General features: G+C 44.6%; 1 protein-coding gene across 1 annotated transcript in view; it reads left to right on the top strand.

The window, feature by feature from the left end:
* The window catches only part of SORCS3 (sortilin related VPS10 domain containing receptor 3), a 503,211-nt gene that overhangs the window by 157,464 nt on the left and 326,978 nt on the right, over positions 1 to 18,769 (top strand). The window contains exon 2 of the mRNA XM_050957974.1: positions 17,812 to 17,879. Within this exon, the coding sequence (XP_050813931.1) occupies positions 17,812 to 17,879 (68 nt within the window). The remainder of the gene's footprint in view (positions 1 to 17,811; positions 17,880 to 18,769) is intronic.

Below are 18,769 nucleotides of genomic sequence, written 5' to 3'. Positions count from 1 at the left end.
GCAAGTTACCTTGGGCTGATGTTACAGAATGACTTGGGGGGAGCTAGTAGTGAACTGGCTTTGGCTGGCCGAGCTGGCTTGTAGACACTTGGCTGGACAAACAAGTGAAGAGATAAGGAAGGCCTGAGACTGTGAAGTGTGGGAATAAAAAACAGCAGTGTTTCCTGCCAGAGCCTGCTTTTGAGTGAATATGCCCCCCACTCCTTAGAAGGAGATGATGATTAAAAGTCTCTATGAGAATTGCTTTAGACGAACAATCTCACCTGCGGACCCTGGCCTTGTGGGTGCCCAGGAATTCCCCATGCTGGAGTAGTGCCTGCTACGAGCCCTCAAGGACAAGGCAGGAGGGTCTGGGACAGTCCGTAGCAGAAGGGGCATAAGCATTGATTCTTGGTTGGTTGGTTGGTTGCTGGTTATCACGTATTTAGTAATGCGTGAATGCTGGGAGGCTTATTATACTTCGGCAATATATATTTGTGCACCTGGCGTGGCTTCACTGAGTGTATCCGAGCCCCTCCTTGGGACTGACACGTTGGTCTGACCCATTATGGCCATTCTATGTTCTTATGTAATACAAAGGCCTTCTTTTAAAATCTGAGTTATGTCAGTAGTACACCGGTGGCCAAATGGCTATCTCCATCCAACTTGATAGAGATGTGTGAGTTGAGTATTGCAACATCTTTCTTTGCGGCTTCAAGTCCCAGCTGTTAAAATGCTAGAATGTGCCCAATCAGACTCTCTGCCTCTCTCTCATGTATAGAGAAGTGCAACTGACAAAGTGTGTGTAGTGTCCTCCTCTAGTGGCTGGCCTATTAGATAACAGCCTACTTTTGCTGTCAGCTAATGGAGTTGCTCCTGATAGCTCAAGTACTTTCAGAGCTGAAGGTCCTGGGCTCAAACCTTGCTGATAACCCTTGCAGGAGGTCATTGTAAAAGTGGCACCCAACATAACATTAGAACTTGGACACTCAGAATGAGCACCTTCTAACAGGGGCAATATATAATATCCTGGAAAATTGTGGGTTGTCCTGCTTTAGTGGCTGATCAGTTAGAGGCTGACATATGAATCTATGAACCTGCTATTGCTAGTTGCTAATAGTGTTAGGTGCAGATTTGCAAAGGTTGTTAGGCTCCTAGAGATGTGTGCAGGCATTCAGTGGAACTTACAAAATCAATCAGTCAGTGGGAGAGAGATGTTTGGCCTGCTTAGATGCATTTATAAATCCCCACTAGGTGTCTATCTGCATCTTTAGGCACCTAAATATCTTTGAAAATCCAGACTTTGTATTTTTAGCTCAGCCTGTAAATGCCCCTGCTTTTAGGGTCTGAACCGATGTCCATTCAAGTCACTGGAAGTCTTTGCGTTGACTTCAGTGGGCTTGGAGTCAGGTCCTTTAGTGCTAAAGACCCAGGTTTCCCACCAGGCTGATGACCCATATCTCAGAATATGTTTCCAAATTGCCCTCTTTGGTTTTCAGTCCCTCCATGGACTTGCTCCAGCCTACATCACACATCTGACCTTTCCTTCTCCTCCAACTACCTCTGCTTACTTAGCACTGGTCTCTTCTCTGTGGCTTCACACAGCACAGCCACTGTAAGTGGCAGAATATTCTCTGAACATAAGAAGGGTAATACTGGATTAGACCAATGGTCTATCTATCTCCGTATCCTGTCTTCCATCAGTGGCTGATGCCAAATGCTTCAAAGGGAATGAACAGAACAGGGCAATTATAAAGTGATCCATCTCCTGTTGTCTGGTCCCAGCGCCTGGCAGTCAGAGGGTTCAGGAGCCTTCCTGTGTGTCTCTGCCTCATCAGCTCTCCACTTCACGTCCAATCTTGTCTGAGAACGGCCCTTCTTTCTGTCGCCTCTGCCTCTCTCTGCTGCTGTTCATTATTTAACTCGGTAATTGTGTTATTTATAGTAACATTGTAAAAGCATTTTGAGAGACTTTTTTATAATAGATGTTATGAAAAATAAAACTGAATGGCATTGTGCAGAACAGCTGGTGCCTGCAGACTGTGGCTGATGTTAATTTGAGCCTCCAGAGAGCTGTAAATAGGCCCCTAATCCAGATACTTCACCCTCAAATTGCATGAAGTATATATTTTCTGTGCTGATCCCAGCTTTTCCACAGATGAGTTTTGCTGTTGAGGTAAAGAGCTGCTTAGAAATACATGGGGCCTGTTTCCCCCAAGGTGTTTGGGATAGATCAGGGAATAAACACTTGGAAATTTGATCAAAGCTGCCACATTATTCAAAATTGGAGCTTGAAGTAGTCCTTACTCTGGCTAATGTCCCCATGAGCAGGTGGCATCCCATGTTGCTTCTAACAGAGTCCTGCCACCCACCCAAAGTTGGATCCAAACTTATCCCCTTCCTGGGGTTTCCTTTATTGTTAACCTAAACAACAACGCACATCAACTTGCTGCCAGAGTTTGCTTGTTCTAGGGTTGCTGCTGTGTGCAGGAACCCTCTGATCCTGCCCCTAGTTCCTTCTGATCTAGATGGAAACACTCAAACCCATTCAAGTACTGAACTGGAGTTAACAGAGCATGTCTGTTCTGGGTGCTGGCATGAATAAGTGCAAGAATGTGTAAATTTTATGCAGGGTGCTAGCACCTAACAGTCTGTTACATTCCCATTTAAATTGACAAGAATTTTGTCTGAGTAAGGATGCCAAGATTTGGTTCCATACTTGAGTGTGTGGGGACAGAACAGGTTTGAAGTGATGCTGTTGTGAAAAACAGAGAGCCCCATTCTTTTCCCTTTCTCTTTCATTCACTCTTTCTGAGGAAAGGTCACATTTTGGAGATGTTGAGGAGGAGGGGATTGTAAAATCTGAGAATTCTCTGGATGTGAGAACTCAAAGAGAGAGAGAGGAATACAAGGATGGCTCTTGGGTTGAGAGTATGGATGACAGGAAATATGATGACAGTGAAGGACGGGGTAGTTGAAAGTTTTGAGCATGTTGAGCTTGAGTTGATTTGTGAGGCACTCAAAAAGAGCTGTCAGAAATACAATAGGCCGGGTGTGGAGAAGTACTTGAATTTTGAGTAGTTAGTGCAGAGATGGTAACTGAAGCCACAAAAATGTATGAGGCCACCAAAGATAAAGTGCAGAGCTGGTGTAAATTTTTTATTTAAAACATTTTTTTGACAAAAAATGGCTTTTGCATCAAAATGGAGATTTCCATGGGTCATGTCCAATTTTGAGGAAAATAATTTTGGGTTTTCATCCATTGACCAAATGAAAAACATGTTCCGCGTTTGGCTGGAATGTTTAGGTTCTCAGCTGCCAAAAATATAGGGAGGGAGGGGTTTTCTTTTTTGACGAGAGACAACTTTTCTGTTTTCATACGTATTTTTCATGGGAACCAAAAGCATTGCCTGACCAGCTCTAATGCAAAGATGGAAGAGGAGACCAAGGACTGAGCTCTGTGAGATTCCTACAGGTAGCAAAGGCATCAGAAAGAACTATTGAGGGAAATGCTGAGAGAGTAGCCACAAAGACAGAAAGAAAACCATCAGAGGAAGAAGATGTTCAAGGGAGAATGACTAGTGGGTGATAGAAGGCACAGGAGAGGAAGAAGATGGAATATAAACTCAACAACTCAGCTAGGAAGAGGGCACTGGCTTCCTCGGTGGTTCTAGTGAAGTAAGATTTTTTTCTTCTTTTTTTAAAAGACCTAAACTGACTTAAATCAGATCAGGACAATGAGGACTTATGCTAGAGCTAAGCGAAACTCAGTATTTCCATCTCACTGGAAGTTCTGATATTTAGACATTTGTTTTCATCTCAAATTGGGATGACAAGTTGAAACACCAAATCATTTTTGCATCATGAAAAGTTCAGAAAAATTTCTATTCAGCAATGTCAAAACACTTTTTGTTTTGATTCGCTGAAGTGAATTGGAACATTAGTTTCACATTGCACTGCATATATTTATGATGCCATGGTGCCTCTTGGAGAATTTTAGTTCAGCTGCTCATGCCCTCATCCCTCTGTATGGGACAGGCTACCTGAACAGACTACATCTCCCATGATGCACCATGTGGCTCAGTCAAAGGGGAGACCACAGGGGATCATGGGAGATGTAGTCCAATTAAGGAGCCCCACCCAGGGAGAGGATGGGGGTATGAAACATTCAAACTACAGTTTATATGAAGCATTGTGGCACTATAGGCAGATACTATTTAATATTGAACTGATTTGAAACAAAATCTTTGATTAGTTGACTATAATGAAATATTTCAATTCAGTTATAAACTATCCAGATCAAAATATTTTGCTTCGATTTTCCTGACAGAAAGCAATTTTTTCTTATTTTTTGAAAAATCAATTTAGCAGAAACTACATATTTTCATCAAAAAATCACTTAGATGGAAAATTCTCAACAAGCTTTAGTTACTGTTCTGAAATGAGGCTGATCTTCGTACCCTTACTTGCCCTGGCAATTCATCACATCGCAAGTGCCACTCACTCTCTTGCCTTGTATCAACCATTTTTCTTTTTAATGGGAGCTCTACTCTGAAGCTCATGCCCCCAAACTTTTGAGTTCAGTACATCTCCCGGCTCAGGTCCTAGCGCTGGGAATTGTTAAATTACCCTTCGAGCTGGGATGCGGTTCCCCAGAGTTAAACTGCGGCACAAGCTCTGCCTGTTCGCAGAGGGTATTGAAAGCTAATTGGAATGAGGGCCTTTTTTCTTTTCCTGTCAGGTTTCCTGCTTGAACTGAGGGAGTGAGATACATATCACAGCTCTAGGAAGAAGAAAAAGAAGTTAAAAAAAAAAGTTAAGTTGCTGAAGACTTTGGCCATGATATCTTAGCAGAGGGGAAGGACTGGGAGATATGATCCAGTGTGGGTTGAATCAGTAAAAATAAATTATGAGTTCTTTGCCATTGCCTCCTATAATGCATGACAGAGGACTCTTAAATCATATCTCCACCTGGCAGTAGAGATTGTATTTATGTTTAACTGAGGTACACAAAGATAAAGCGCGGGCTTCTGTTATTTAAAGCCGTCTGGATGTCTTTTCTTGTGAGAATGCTTGTTTGCTCGCAGCAGGGCCATCTAGAAGCGGCAGCAAAGATACTATGGGGAAAAATCATGCCTTGTCAGAGGAATGGCTTAGATAACCTAATAGGTCTTTTCGATCTCTGACTTCTGTGATTTGTGCTACTTGTGAGCTGTTGTGTCTCTTTCCCGCCCCCCCACCCCCCCCCCCCCCCCCGCCCCGCTGTGTGTTTGTTTATATTGGCTTGGGATCCTTCCCAACTGTCTCCCATGTTTTGCTGCTAGCTTTAAAATGCTGATTCAGACACCATGTCTTCCCCAAAGACAAGCTTATCCTGAGTCATGCCCAGCAATTAGAATAATATTTAGCTTTTATGGAGCGCTTTTCAGCTTCACAAACCAACCTACCAGCTATGCTCTGGGATCCAGCCCAGCCTCTGGGGTGTTAACACAGCAGTTCATTAATGATGAGCAACAGCAGCGATTTGAAGCTACAGGGCGGTAGGCAGGTTATACTTCTGAAATTTGATCAGGATACCAGGATTAATTAATATTCTTCTCGCAAATAATGCTATGGACCCTTTAATGACTAGAAAGAACCAGGGCCTCTTTTTTTTTTCCTTCCAATATCCAGCCCCAAAGATAGCATAGTGCATCCTCACATCATGCAGGAGCAAATACCCTACCTCAGCAGCAGACGTTGGTGACCTTCCTACCAGCTCTGTTGTACTGACCCTTTAATGTTTTGGCTTTGGGGCCATACTCCAATAGCCAAATGTCTTCAGGGTTGCTTCTGCCTAGCAGCATTAAGGGCTGGTGGGAGGAGGGTTTCCCAGTCTCTGCTGCTGCAGAATTGGTGGAGGACAGGCTGTTTTGCTCTCTGCTGTGGACACTTAGTGGTGCATTGGGGAAGAGCTGGCCGATGACACCAGTCCCCAGTGAATAATGACCGGGAGATAGGGCCAGTGAACTGCTTGCTGAAGACAAAGGAGGGGACCAGGTAAGCCTACCACGAGGTGGAGAGGGCAGCTGGCCATTCACAAAAACACTGAGGCTACGTCTACACTACAGCATAAAATTGAAATTACTAAAACCGGTTTTATAAAACCGATATTATAAAATCGATTTTATGCGTCCACACTAAGGCACATTAATTCGGTGCTGTGCGTCCATGGTCCTAGGCTACCATCGATTTCTGGAGCGGTGCACTCTGGGTAGCTACATTAAAGGAATGAGACCAATAACTTCGATTTCCGTCCACACTAACCCTAAATCGATATAGTAATATCGATTTTAGGGTTACTCCTCTCGTTGTGGAGGAGTACAGAAATCGATTTTAAGAGCCCTTAAGATCGATTTAAAGTGCCTTGTAGTGTGGACGGGTACAGAGTTAAATCGATTTAACGCTGTTTAAATCGATTTAACTGTGTAGTGTGAACCAGGCCTGAGAGGTGGAAAAGGCCGCAGGATGCACCTGTACAGAAAGGGGTGCTCTGGGTAAGTGTGAGGAGCTCCAGATCAGATGGGCAAGGGGAGTCCAGAGTAGGAAGGGGGGAGCTGATGGTGATATTCACAATTGGATGGGGATAGGTGGGGTGTGCACCCTGGTGGGATGAATGAGGGCCTGAGAGTCCAATCAGATTACCTGTTGCCACTTGCGTGCAGAAGGGCCAGGCTCCTGTGGCAAACCCAGAAACAGGCAAGGGAAGAAAGAGGCTGGTAGGAAGGAGCCCAGCCAAACAGGGATGGGGACTGAGCAGACCTGAACTGCTGCTTATAGGGTCCCTGGGCCAGAGCCTGGTGTAGCCTGACAGCCACTGGTATGGGGCACAGAGCCCTGAGCTGCAGCTGAACATTGTAAGGAGAAGGCATTTGGACAATTGTCCTGTTGGACTTTGTACCCCTGGCAGGGGTGGACTAAATGGGGACCTGGCAGGAGGTTGCCAGAAGAGAGACTATCACGGAGCAAGCAGAGAGCAGAAGGGTCACCCAGTGTCATAAGAGCTACTTTCCCAGATCTAGGCATGAGGAGGGGCACTAGCAGTGAGAGGGGAATGCCATTACAGGGTCTGACTATTCAGACCCCAGGCCAGGCCCTCCCTCACCTTTTGTAATCACAAACCCCTGTTGGTGCAGCCACAGGCCGAGTGATCTGGAGGAGCTTTCTCACGGTACTCTTCTGTCTAGGAGAAATTGAAAGGCTTTATGCTCTTTAGCATCAAGATATTAGTAGCAAAAAAAAACCCTCCATATGGTTGCATAGCTTCCACAAACCTAGCTATGGTACTGGAACAGGAAAGCCAGAGACATCTTGCTAATGAGGCAGCAAAGCCAGCTTTCACACTGTGCTCATGCTGTAATGAGCCCGATACCGTGCACCTCTAGGCTGGGCTAGGGAGAATCACAGCGGTTTTCACTGTGTGAATGACTCTGTGTACTACTAACAGAGTAACATAAGGGACCTGTGCTTCCGAAGCAGGAGAATCTGACTTCTCTGCCCATCCTGTGGTGAATTTCTAAGGGCCTATGACATCCAGCTATCACAACCACTGTCAGGTCCCAAGGCGTGAGTAATGGTTTCATTGTTGTTATTATTTAACATTTATATTGCATTAGAGCCTAAAGGCCACAACCAGGTAATGGCCTGCTTGTGCTAGGCATGGTACAAACACCGAATAAATGACAGTCCCAAAGAGCATACGGAACGAAAGGCGACAGAGTGTTTCACCTCTAGGTCACCAGCCCTGGTCAAAAGTGACTGCAGTTATGACTATAGGGATGTTTAGCCTATAGGACAAGAGCAGATAGGTCAGCAAAGTTGAGATGCTCCACATCAGAGTTGCACTAGCTCAGGACAGGCAAACTTTTTGGCCTGAGGGCTGCATTGGGTTTCGTAAATTGTCTGGAGGGCCGGTTAGGGGAGGGAGAGGGTTGTGGCCCGGCCCCCACCTCCATTCTGCCCCCCTCGGGAACCCTGCCCCATCCACAACCCCGATCCCTGTCCCCTAACCTCCTCCAGACCCCTGCCCCCCCATCCAACCCCCCCTCTCATTCCTGACTGCCCCCCAACCCCTGCCCACATTCAACCCCTGTTCCCTGCCCTCTGACTGCCCTGTCCCCTCTCCATACCCCTGTCCCCTGACCACCACCCCAAACTCGCTTGCCCTCTATCCAACCCCCCCTGCTCCCTGTCCCCTTACCACGCTGCCTGGAGCACCGGTGGCTGGCGGCATTACAGCCATGCTGCCTGGCTGGAGCTGGGCCATGCTGCCGCCACCACCACACAGCACAGAGCACCGGGTCATGCTGGACTCTGCAGCTGCACTGCCCCAGGAGCTCACAGCCCTGCCGCCCAGAGCACTGCGCCAGTGGCAAGGCGAGCGAGCTGAGGCTGCGGGGGAGGAGGGGCAGCTGGGGAGGGGCCGGGGGTGAGCCTCCCAAGCTAGGAGCTTAGGGGCCGGGCAGGACGGTCCTGAAGGCTGGATGTGGCCCAGGGGCCATAGTTTACCCACCTCTGCACTAGCTAATGCCTTTGTTGTCCGCATACAGGGCCTGGACGGATGGGCCTGGACGGATAGGCCTGACAAATGCCCTCTGGTACCTAGAGATGGGAATAGGTGTGTGAGAAGCTTGCTGTGCACCTGTCCTGTGGATGCAGATGGGGACTGCACCCCCCAGAGCTGGCACTTTTCAGGAGCAGTTTAACAAGTGTGGTCCCTCTCTCTCTCTCTCTCTCTCTCTCGGTGTTTACAACAGCAACTTTTGCTCGTTTGTTCTGCGTTTCAGAATCTGGAATTTCAAGCTACATTTTCCACCCAGAAGTCTCCGTTGTTAGGGAAAAGACTCCCATTGGCTTCAGTGAGCTTTGGATCCGGCTCCAAGTACTTATTGTTTGGCATTAAAAGAGATAAAGCAAAACAAAATAACGTCTATTTTCCAACCAAAAAATGAAAAGCAACACAGGCCAGAGAGGATTAAAAGAGGGCGTTTTTCTTTAGTTCCTTTATTAGTTTTTGTTTTGATGACATATTTGACAGTTTCAGCAATTTGGTGATCACAGGGTCTCTTGAGCATATTTACTTTTTGTATTTGATCTCTAGACTCGTTTCTTTCATTTTCAGAGGTTTCTTTTGCCAGCCCTGCCTGAAGCCATGTACTGATTTTTTTTGTTCTTACTTTTTTAAAACATGTATACAGGACCAGATCCTCTGCGGCTGTAGATTGGCTTGGTTCACTGGAGCCCTGGTGACCTATACCAGGAAAGGAACTGGCCTTCAGATGTTATCAGTTCCTTTCATTCTTCTGAAATGAAACACCTTAACCAATAGAGATCTCAGCTACCAGCTTCTTCGAGTAGGCTCACCAAAGCCAGCGAGAAAGAATTGGTTTGTGGTGAGATCCCTGGGCTGGTGTTTTGAGAGAATCAGTTTCTTTTTCCAGTTGTGCCCAGACTTACTGTGTTCCTCTGAACAAATTGTGACTTAATCTTTCCTCAGCTCAGCTTTCCTCATCAGTAAAACAAGGCTATTTCTTGTCTTTCTTACAGTGATGGTACTGGCTATGCCTCAATTAGTGTTTGTGTAAAGTGCTTTGAATTCCTCAGATGGAAGGTACCATCAGAATACTTAGCACCTCTGTCCTCTCTTCCCAGGAGGAAATTGTATTGTTCAGATGTTAACCACTACACCCAAGCAGCCAGGATAAGCGAGTGCAGTGTCATTGCATAGGGCAGGTGTCTATGACTGGGGATATGTGCCGGGTTAGGAGGAGCGTCATGGTCCTGTTTAGAGGGAGTTGTGTGAACATTATTTTTGAGGAAGGAAGAAAAAAGAATCACAAATCAAACCTCAGCAGGAACCTCCCCATTTCAGATATTTTTGCAAAACTCTGCCCTTCCCTCCCCCCCCGCAATTCCCTAATCGTGATACAAACTCATAAAATGAGACCAAATTCATTTCAAAGCTCCCCAGCCCTTAATTTGGAGTCTGTTAAGTGATCCAACAATGGATGAAATTTATGTGGTGTGGGGTTGGACTCTGAGTGCTTTTCTCCATGCTAGGGCCCTGATCTAGCAAAACTTATGCACAACCTTAACTTTGAGTGTATGAGGAGTCCCGCTGAAGTAATGGACAACAATGGAACTAAAGTTAAGCAGATGTGTAAACATCTTGCTAGATCAGTCTGTGGATCGTGTACTGTGCAGTTTTCTATTGATGGTAGAGACTGGCTTAATGACCAAATGAATCCCCATTGAAACTACATTGAAGTCAGTGGATAAATTGGCTTGGCTTTTTTTTTTCTTTAAGACTATAGTGCAAGCAAACAGCCTGGGACTGCATCAGTCCATATTCGTTGGCTCTCAGAAACACGAGCACTGGTCTCCCCACAGTTGCAGAAGGTCCGTGGAGAGCCCTGCCTATTGGCTCATGTTTCATCAGCCACTTGTGTTTACTCATCAGTGCAGCTGGTTTCATCAGAGTCTGGAAAATGCAAATTACAATAGTGAGCAAGCTTTCCTCGCCTAGCATTGAGGGCAAAGGTTACAAATGTTATGGAAAACAAGTATTTAGCTTGGAAATGAAAAAAATGTACCCCAGTGATTGAGTGTGAGAGGGAGGGCTCTCATTTTTCATAGCTAAAGTTATCCCTTCTCTCTTTTTTTACATCAAGACACTGCCTGCACAACACGCCTTCCTTTGCTCCTTATTAATTACACTCTGAAAATATGTGGACAGGGCTACTGATGAGCTATGTTAATCTCTTTGCTGATAAAGCTGATTGCTGAGGATAGGGATGAATTTCGTGCTGCGGATCAAGGCTGGCTTCTCAGCTTCTCTACCTAAAGTGATCACACATCTCTCTCTAATGAGGATGTCTCCTTGATACATGAGAGCAGCTGCCTTTGACTTGACACTTCTTAGTTGTTTTGAAGTTCTTTATTAAGCTGCTGAAGGAATCAAATGCATTTACACTGTAATTCTTTGGAACCAAAGAACATCTATATGGGGGTATATGCAAAGCACTTCACCAATTTAGAGGTAGCAAGGTCTAGGGGAAGGTTTAATGAACTAAAGTAATTTTCCTTCATAGTAAAATTTTATGGCCAGGAGAGGTTCTTACACCCCTGAAGGTGTTCAGGGGCTCGGGAGCCCTTCCGTAATTTATGTTTTCAAGGATTCCTAATATTTCTTCTATACAATAGGAATTCCCTTGTGCTTGGTGTTTTCCATATGGACCAAAACTGAGGCAGCTGTGGCAGATCTAGGTCCATTTCCAGGTTTTTTCTCTGTGGGTTCTTTTTCTTTTTGGTCGAAGTAAAAGCTACCAGATCAACCAGTCTTGGAGACTGAAAGCCTCTATCTTGAGGAGAAGGTACATTATGCTTGCCACGTATGCAGCAGTGCATCATTCCTCATGCTGTCCCTGCTGTCTTCATGCTTTCACCCTGACCCAGAGGTGCCACCTCTAGTGAACAAAAGAGGATTTCACTCCCCATTGCTTGGTTTGTCTGTTGAGACTGTCAACAGAGGGAGCTGATTCTTAGGCCTGGTCTACACTTAAAAGTTAGGTTGACTTAGCTATGTCTCCCAGGGCTGTGAAAAATTTTGTGACCTGATTAGGTAGACATAATCCCTAGTGGAGATGCAACTAGGTTGATGGAAGAATTCTTCCGTCAACTAAGCTATCACCTCTCAGAGAGGTAGATTAACTGCATTGATGGAAAAAAAAACCTTCCCTCAATGTAGGAAGCATCTTCGCTCTGGCACTATAGTGGCTGTAGTGTAGACATGCGCTTAGAATGGAAACTCTTTGGATCAGGAACTATCCTTTTGTTCTGTGTTTGCACAATGGGGTCCTAGTCCATGACTGGGACTTCTAGATGCTACTGTACTAAAGATAATTAACAATAGTGGTAGGAGCTTTTTGTGATGTGGGTGCTTGCTAGAGCAGGCTGGGAATTTTTTCTTCAAAATTATTTTTCAACAGATAATGCAGTTTCTGGAAAACGATTGTGCTGGATTTTTTACAATTTTTCCATTAGGAACACGAAAATGAACTATTTCACTTCAGATCATTTAATTTTGAGTCAATTCAACATTATAAATGGCATTTTCACATGAGGTTGCATTGTCTCATGGGAATTGTAGTTTGGTTGTCTCACATCCCTGTTCTGTCCTATGGGCTAGGCTCCCTGGCTGACTACAATCTCCTATGATGCAATGTGGCCTCCCCTCTGAATGAGCTGCATGGTGCCTCATGGGAGTCACATGACTAGAGGGCATCATGGGAAATTATTTTGGCCACAGAGCTCATCCCTCAGGGGAGAATGGGGGTATCAAGTAAATGATTTGCAACACCCAATTCAATAAACAGAAATGAAACCTTTCAATTCAGGCATATAAAAATTTTTCATTTTGATTGAAGATGCCAGAATGAAACGTCTCTCCATTTCCGGCCCAATATTAGTTGGTGAAACATTTTGATATTTCAACTTTTCATCCAAAAAAAAAAGAATAATTTTAATATAAAAATTTTGTGCAGGATGGAAATTCCCAGTTTCGCTCAGCTCCAACACTTATCCGGTAGCGAATGGATTGAATGTGCCAACTCCACCTTGCGTAGGGCACCAAACATCCTTTGGTCCCTGATCTCTCCAGATGGGGAAGGATGGAGGCAGCCTGATAACTGTGTGTTGCACAACTGTGCTGGAAACCCAGTGGAAATTGTCTCCGTTGCCTTCTACTTCTCAGGTTGTTGGGGACTGTTGATCCTGGTGTTGGGGGAGTACATGGAATCCCTCCCAAAGCAGGATTGGAAATGCCTTGTTGCCAAACAGTAACTTTTCAGCTTGTAAAAGTGATAACTAAGGGGGGATGTGATAGAGGTCTCTAAAATCATGCTTGATGTCGAGAAAGTAAATAAGGAAGTATTATTTACTCATAACACAAGAACTAGGGGTCATCAAACAAAATTAATAGGCATCAGGTTTAAAACAAACAAAAGGAAGTACTTTTTCACATAATGCACAGTCAACCTGTGGAACTCCTTGCCAGAGGATGTTGTGAAGGCCAAGTTTATAACAGGGTTAAAAAAAAGCACTAGGTAAGTTCATGGAGGATAGGTCCATCAATGGTTATTAGCCAGGATGGACACGGATGGTGTCCCTAGCCACTGTTTGCCAGAAGCTGGGAATGGGCGACGGGCTTGATCACTTGGTGATTATGTGTTCTGTAAATTCCCTCTGGGGCACCTGGCCCTGGCCACTGTTGGTAGACAGGATACTGGGCTAGATGGACCTTTGGTCTGACCCAGTATGGCTGTTCTTATGGTAACTTTCCTGGCAGACAAGTTATTTCAGAAATGTGTTGTCCAACCTTTTTTGCCTAGGAGGGTGGTGGTTGTGCAAAGTCTTAAACAGGCCCTGAAGTCTCTTGTGGATAACTGCTAAGTACCATGCCGTTTAAAAGCCTGTCTGAAAACAAACTTGTACCTTGGCTGTTTCTTTGTCTGTGATGTATGTCTTGGCTGTATGTATGACATTGCTTTGATAGTTACATTTGCTCCCTTAGTATCACAAGGCAGTGTCATGAAGAAAGGGACTTTCACAGCTTTATTCACAAAGGTTTGTATGTTAGGACTCCCTGCAATCCTCTCTGGTTTTTAAGCTCCCCAACCTATTGTACGTGTTACACGTATTGACTCTGAAGTGGCTTGTTTCATAAGCAAGAGCTGCGTTTTGTGCTGGCAGAAGCTCCTCCGTTTGCAGTTGTAATATGAGCGTGCCTCCAGCATTGTGTGTCTGTGTGCGCGTTTGTGATTTGTATGTGTGATATGTTGTAGGGACTCTGTTGCATATCACTAATGCCTCAAGCAACTCCTGTTATTTTCTAGAACCCTATGTGAGGTTTAACTGCTAAGGGATGCTTACATTTCTGCCTTGCTCTCATTTGCAGCATGGTTTCCAGACAGTAAAGGCAGTAGTAGGGCTGGATACTGCTTTATTATGCTGGTGCCAATCCACCTAAATTGATGGCTTTACTCCAGATTTAAATCAGGATGGCAGAGCTGGATTTAGCCCATTAGTGCATAGCCAGCACTGGCCTAGTATTTGCAAGTTTTGCTAATGACAAATTACATACTGTAAGGTACAATTATAATACGCATAAAACCCAGCCAGAGCTGTGTAAGGAACAGAGTCCTTACAGAGAGAGTATGAACACAGCATCCATTTGAAATTACAGGGAAAATTAAATGGGCAAAATGTAATTATCCTGTTGGAATCTGTCCAGGATTTTGGGGCTTAATATATCTCATATATCTAAGATCTGATCCAATTCCCATTGACTTCAGTGGAAGCTGGATTGGGTTCCTAAATTGGAAAACAAGTACCATGTTTCTAGAATGAAAATCAAACCTTCAAGTGGCTTTACGTCCAAGGAGAAAAATCGCCCTTCCAGTTCCACAGTGCCTCCTAGCTCTGTGTGGGGCATTTATTCAGGAGTCCAAGGGAAGAGCGCCATCTCCTGTGTGACTAATGGCACTACCCTTTAAGGGCTCTCATCTAAGTACTAGAGGTGCTGCTTCTCAAATGTGACAGGAGCATTGCCCCAGGGCAATAGGAAGCATTCTAAAAATAAGCTATGCTAACCAGGGTATCCTTGAGAAAGTGGGAATCCAATCCCATTGCATCCATCACCCAGCGTGTAATGATGGATAGTGGGACGTTAATCAGGAAAGGCCAACTTGTGCAGCGGTCAGGTGGCTGGGTCGCCACTTCTTGCTGATAGTTCCTCACCTTGTGCGGAAAACTGTGGAGAAGCTTTTAATTTATAGCATGAAGGTATTTTTCTTATTTCCCTACTGCATCACATTGATTTATGGAGTGACCTAACCTAACTCAGATCTGTCCAGCAACTGTTCCTTCACATGCCCCTCCAGAAGTTGCTTAACTTCTATTCTTTCCCTCCCCGCCCCCTGCCGAGTTCTACCCTGGAGGAAATAATGGAGCCAAACAAGAGCAAGAGAGAGAACAGTAACCACAGTATAAAGATGAACGAATGCTTGAAGCAGACATCCCATCCATTAACCTAGGCAGAAGCATGTGCCCTAGGGTCTTTTATAGTTCCCATAGATCTTTTCCCTGTGATATGCTGTCAGTAAGAAGGTACTGCAACCTGGGGTTTGTGACAGTGATTAACACGTTTGCACTTTTCACTTCAGCCTTTAACTTGTTGCCCCACGTAGCTGTTAAGCAAGATAAGGCCAAATTAAGGGCCTGGCCCTGCAAATGCCATGGAGTGTAATGCTTGCTACTATGAGCAGAGCTGGGCAACATTTTTCCAATGAAAAGCCTTTTTATTAGGGGAAAAATGATCTCTTTTTTGAAAATGAAAACTTTGCAAAAGGCTGACCATTTCTCTGAATTTTGCTCGACATTTTATCTAGATCTCTGCAGAAATTTTTTTCATTTGCCAGAAACCTAAATGTTTTCATTTAAAAAAATATTGCCAAAAATATTTGGAAAAGGACCTCTTTTGAGCCCTGGAAAATGTGGAAACAAGGGTGAGATTTCAAAATTTTGCGAAATTGGAAAAAAAAAATATCAGTAGAGCGTGGGGCAGGTCTACACTGTCCCTTCAGTCAATCTGACTTATGTCGCTCGGGGAGTGAAAAAGCCCCCTCACTTGAGCGATGCAAATTTTGCGCTGTCCACACAGGCGCTTTATCAGTGGGAGATGATCTCCTGCTGACATAGCTTCCACCCCTCACTAAGGTGGAGTAATTATGCCGATGGGAGTACGCTCTCCTGTCGGCACAGAGCGTCTTCACCAGATGCGCTACAGCGGGACAGCTGCGCCGATGTAGCTCTGTACTGTAGACTTGCCCCTGAGGGGTCCCATTAGCTTCAGTTCGATGAATCGCATGGAAAACACTGTCTTAGGCTGCAAAGCCTAGATTTGTAAAGGTATTTAGGCATTGGTCTGCTCCGCTTTTCAACACCTACAAGACTTAGGAGCCTAAGACTTGGTCTACACCTAAAACTTAGAATGGCACAGCTACGTCACCCAGGGATGTGAAAATATCACACTCCTGAGACTTAGCACTCCTGAGCTGGCGTAAACCCCAGGGTAGAAGCCTCTGGATTGGCGGAAAAATTCTTCTGCCAACATGGCTACCATCTCTACCTGGACTATGTGGCATTGCCTTTTAAATTGGTTGTGTTGCCATGGTGATCCAAGCAATGCCAAGATAGCTTTCATAATCTGGTGTTGGCAGGAGTGTCTTATCTGTAGAGCTATGTGTGCAGGGAAAGAGAAGTGGGAGAAAGAGCATTTATTGGCACTCTATGTGAGTAATGTTACGTGGAGGTCTTATGAGAGGTGGAGGGTACACCTGGCATAATATCTCTACGTGTGCTAAGGGGTTTGAGCTCGCCAACAACTCCTGTTACACCTTTTAACTTCCAGCACAGCTGACCAAGGCCCTGATTCAGCCAGGTACTTAAGCATGTGCTTAACTTTAAGCATGCTTCTCTTCCAGAGAAGAGCAACAAAAATGATTAAAGTTCTAGAAAACAGGACCTATGAGGGAAGATTGAAAAAATTGGGTTTGTTCAGTCTGGAAAAGAGAAGACTGAGAGGGGACATGATAAAAGTTTTCAAATACATAAAAGGTTGTTACAAGGAGGAGGGAGAAAAATTGTTCTTAACCTCTGAGGACAGAACAAGAAGCAACAGGCTTAAATTGCAGCAAGGGCGGTTTAGGTTGGACATTAGTAAAAACTTCCTATCTGTCACTGGAATAAATTGCCTATGGAGGTTGTGGAATCTCCATCATTTTTAAGGGCAGGTTAGACAAACACTTTTCAAGGATGGTCGGGTAATATTTAGTCCTGCCATGAGAGCATGGTGGACTAGATGACTTCTCAAGGTCCCTTCCAGTCCTATGATTTTATGCAAGTCCCACTGACTTTAATGGGACTTACAAAATGACTATAAAAGGGGATGAAACAAAATTTTAGCTTGAATTTTGGCATGTTCAAAATCTCAATCTGCATTTTGTGCTTTAAACACATCTCTGTAAATAGTCCTGGAAATTGATTGGGGTTATGGCCGTCCCATTTTCCCAATGGTTGGGATAAAGCTTTGACTATGTTTCTTTTATGTATGGTTCAGGTAACGTTTCTTTACCTGAAACGCTGAGTTTTTGCCCGTCATTGATTGTGAAGCCCTTTGTCTGCGAGCAGGGAAAATTTTGACCCCAGTCCAGGAGTCTGTTCCTAGTTGGGTGTGTGAACTCTTACGCCTCAGGAAAGTCTCATAAAAAATAATGGAGCTCAGCTTGGGTGCGCAGACTGGTTCAGGGCCTGGGCATGAATCCTCTCTCCATTTATCTTTGCTAAGTCTGAGGACTTTCATTGTCAAGTACCTTGGGGAATAAAGAGAGGAGTAGTTGAGTGTGGTTTCTGATTGGGCTACTTAGATAACAAGTTCCATCTCATTCCATTCCTGACCTTGAATAACGACAGCTGTAGAGAAGCCAGCTAACAATGTTAAACAAATTCTTGTTGGCATGTTTTATTTCAAATGTGAAACATCCTGAGGATTAAAATAAATGTTACTAGTTACGTGGATGCATTGAGCTAATGATTTTCTTTTTACCTACTTGATCCTATAATACCCCAACTTTTAATGGATAAATGCTAAGCTCTCCTTTGGGTGATTTCAGATGCATTATATACATAGTTACAAAATCTTAAAGGAAGGTTCTTTTCTTTCTTTCTCCCCTGCAGGTGATTCTCATTCTAACAAAGCTCTACGACTTCAACTTGGGGAGCGTTACTGAAAGCTCGCTGTGGAGGTAAGTAGATTATAGAAATCACAGTGAATGGCAGGGAGCGGTTTGCTAGGCCTCATGTTATACAGGCTGCTGAGACCCAGAGAACCTGAACTGGTTGATCTGGGAAAGGTGGGGGACATCAGAATATGCTGGTGAGCTGCTCTGGTAAAACAGTCTTTGTTTGTGAGCTCACTAATTCTGCGCCAGTAAGAGGTGGATGGGTGGGTGGTGTTCCTGATACCTGACTGGGACCTAAGAGATGTGGATGTCAGTTCTGCCATAAGTTCCCCGTGGGCCTTCACACACATGGCTGAACCTCAGTAACCTATCTGTTAAATGGGAACAATAATCCCCTCCCCTTTTTTGGCTATGTTATCTTATTTAGATCACTAACTCTTCAGGGCAGGGATTGTCTCTTACTCTGCGTGTGTACAGTGCTAGCATAATGGAGGCTGATCTGAGCTAGGAACTCTAGGCACAGCTAATAATGCAAATAATAAAGATGCTCAGAAGAAAAGTTTATTAGAGAGAGGACATGGGGGAATGACATTTGAAAAACGAGAAAATCCAACTCAGACTAGTAAAAACTTGATGGCAGGGAGACTGGTCGTGGCTAAGTGAGAGAGCCCACTTAACTTCTGCATACAGCTGTTGTATTATTATTTGTCTTACCATAGGAGCCATAGACGTGGATCTGGGCCGCACTGTGCTAGGAACTGTACAGACACAAAACTCAAAGGCGGTCCCTGACCCAACGAGCTTTCCCCTTGCATCCAATCCTATCCTGTATTTCTCATATAGTGGCCCAAATCCTGGGCCCACGGATACTTACAGCAAAACTTCCATTGAGTCCATCAGGACTAGGATTTGGCTCAGGAATACTTGTTACAGTTGGAGAACTTTTATTTGCA

This window comes from Gopherus flavomarginatus, chromosome 6 (assembly GCF_025201925.1).
Source record: "Gopherus flavomarginatus isolate rGopFla2 chromosome 6, rGopFla2.mat.asm, whole genome shotgun sequence".
Classification (NCBI taxonomy): domain Eukaryota; kingdom Metazoa; phylum Chordata; order Testudines; family Testudinidae; genus Gopherus; species Gopherus flavomarginatus.
This window is presented reverse-complemented; position numbering and strand designations above follow the sequence as displayed.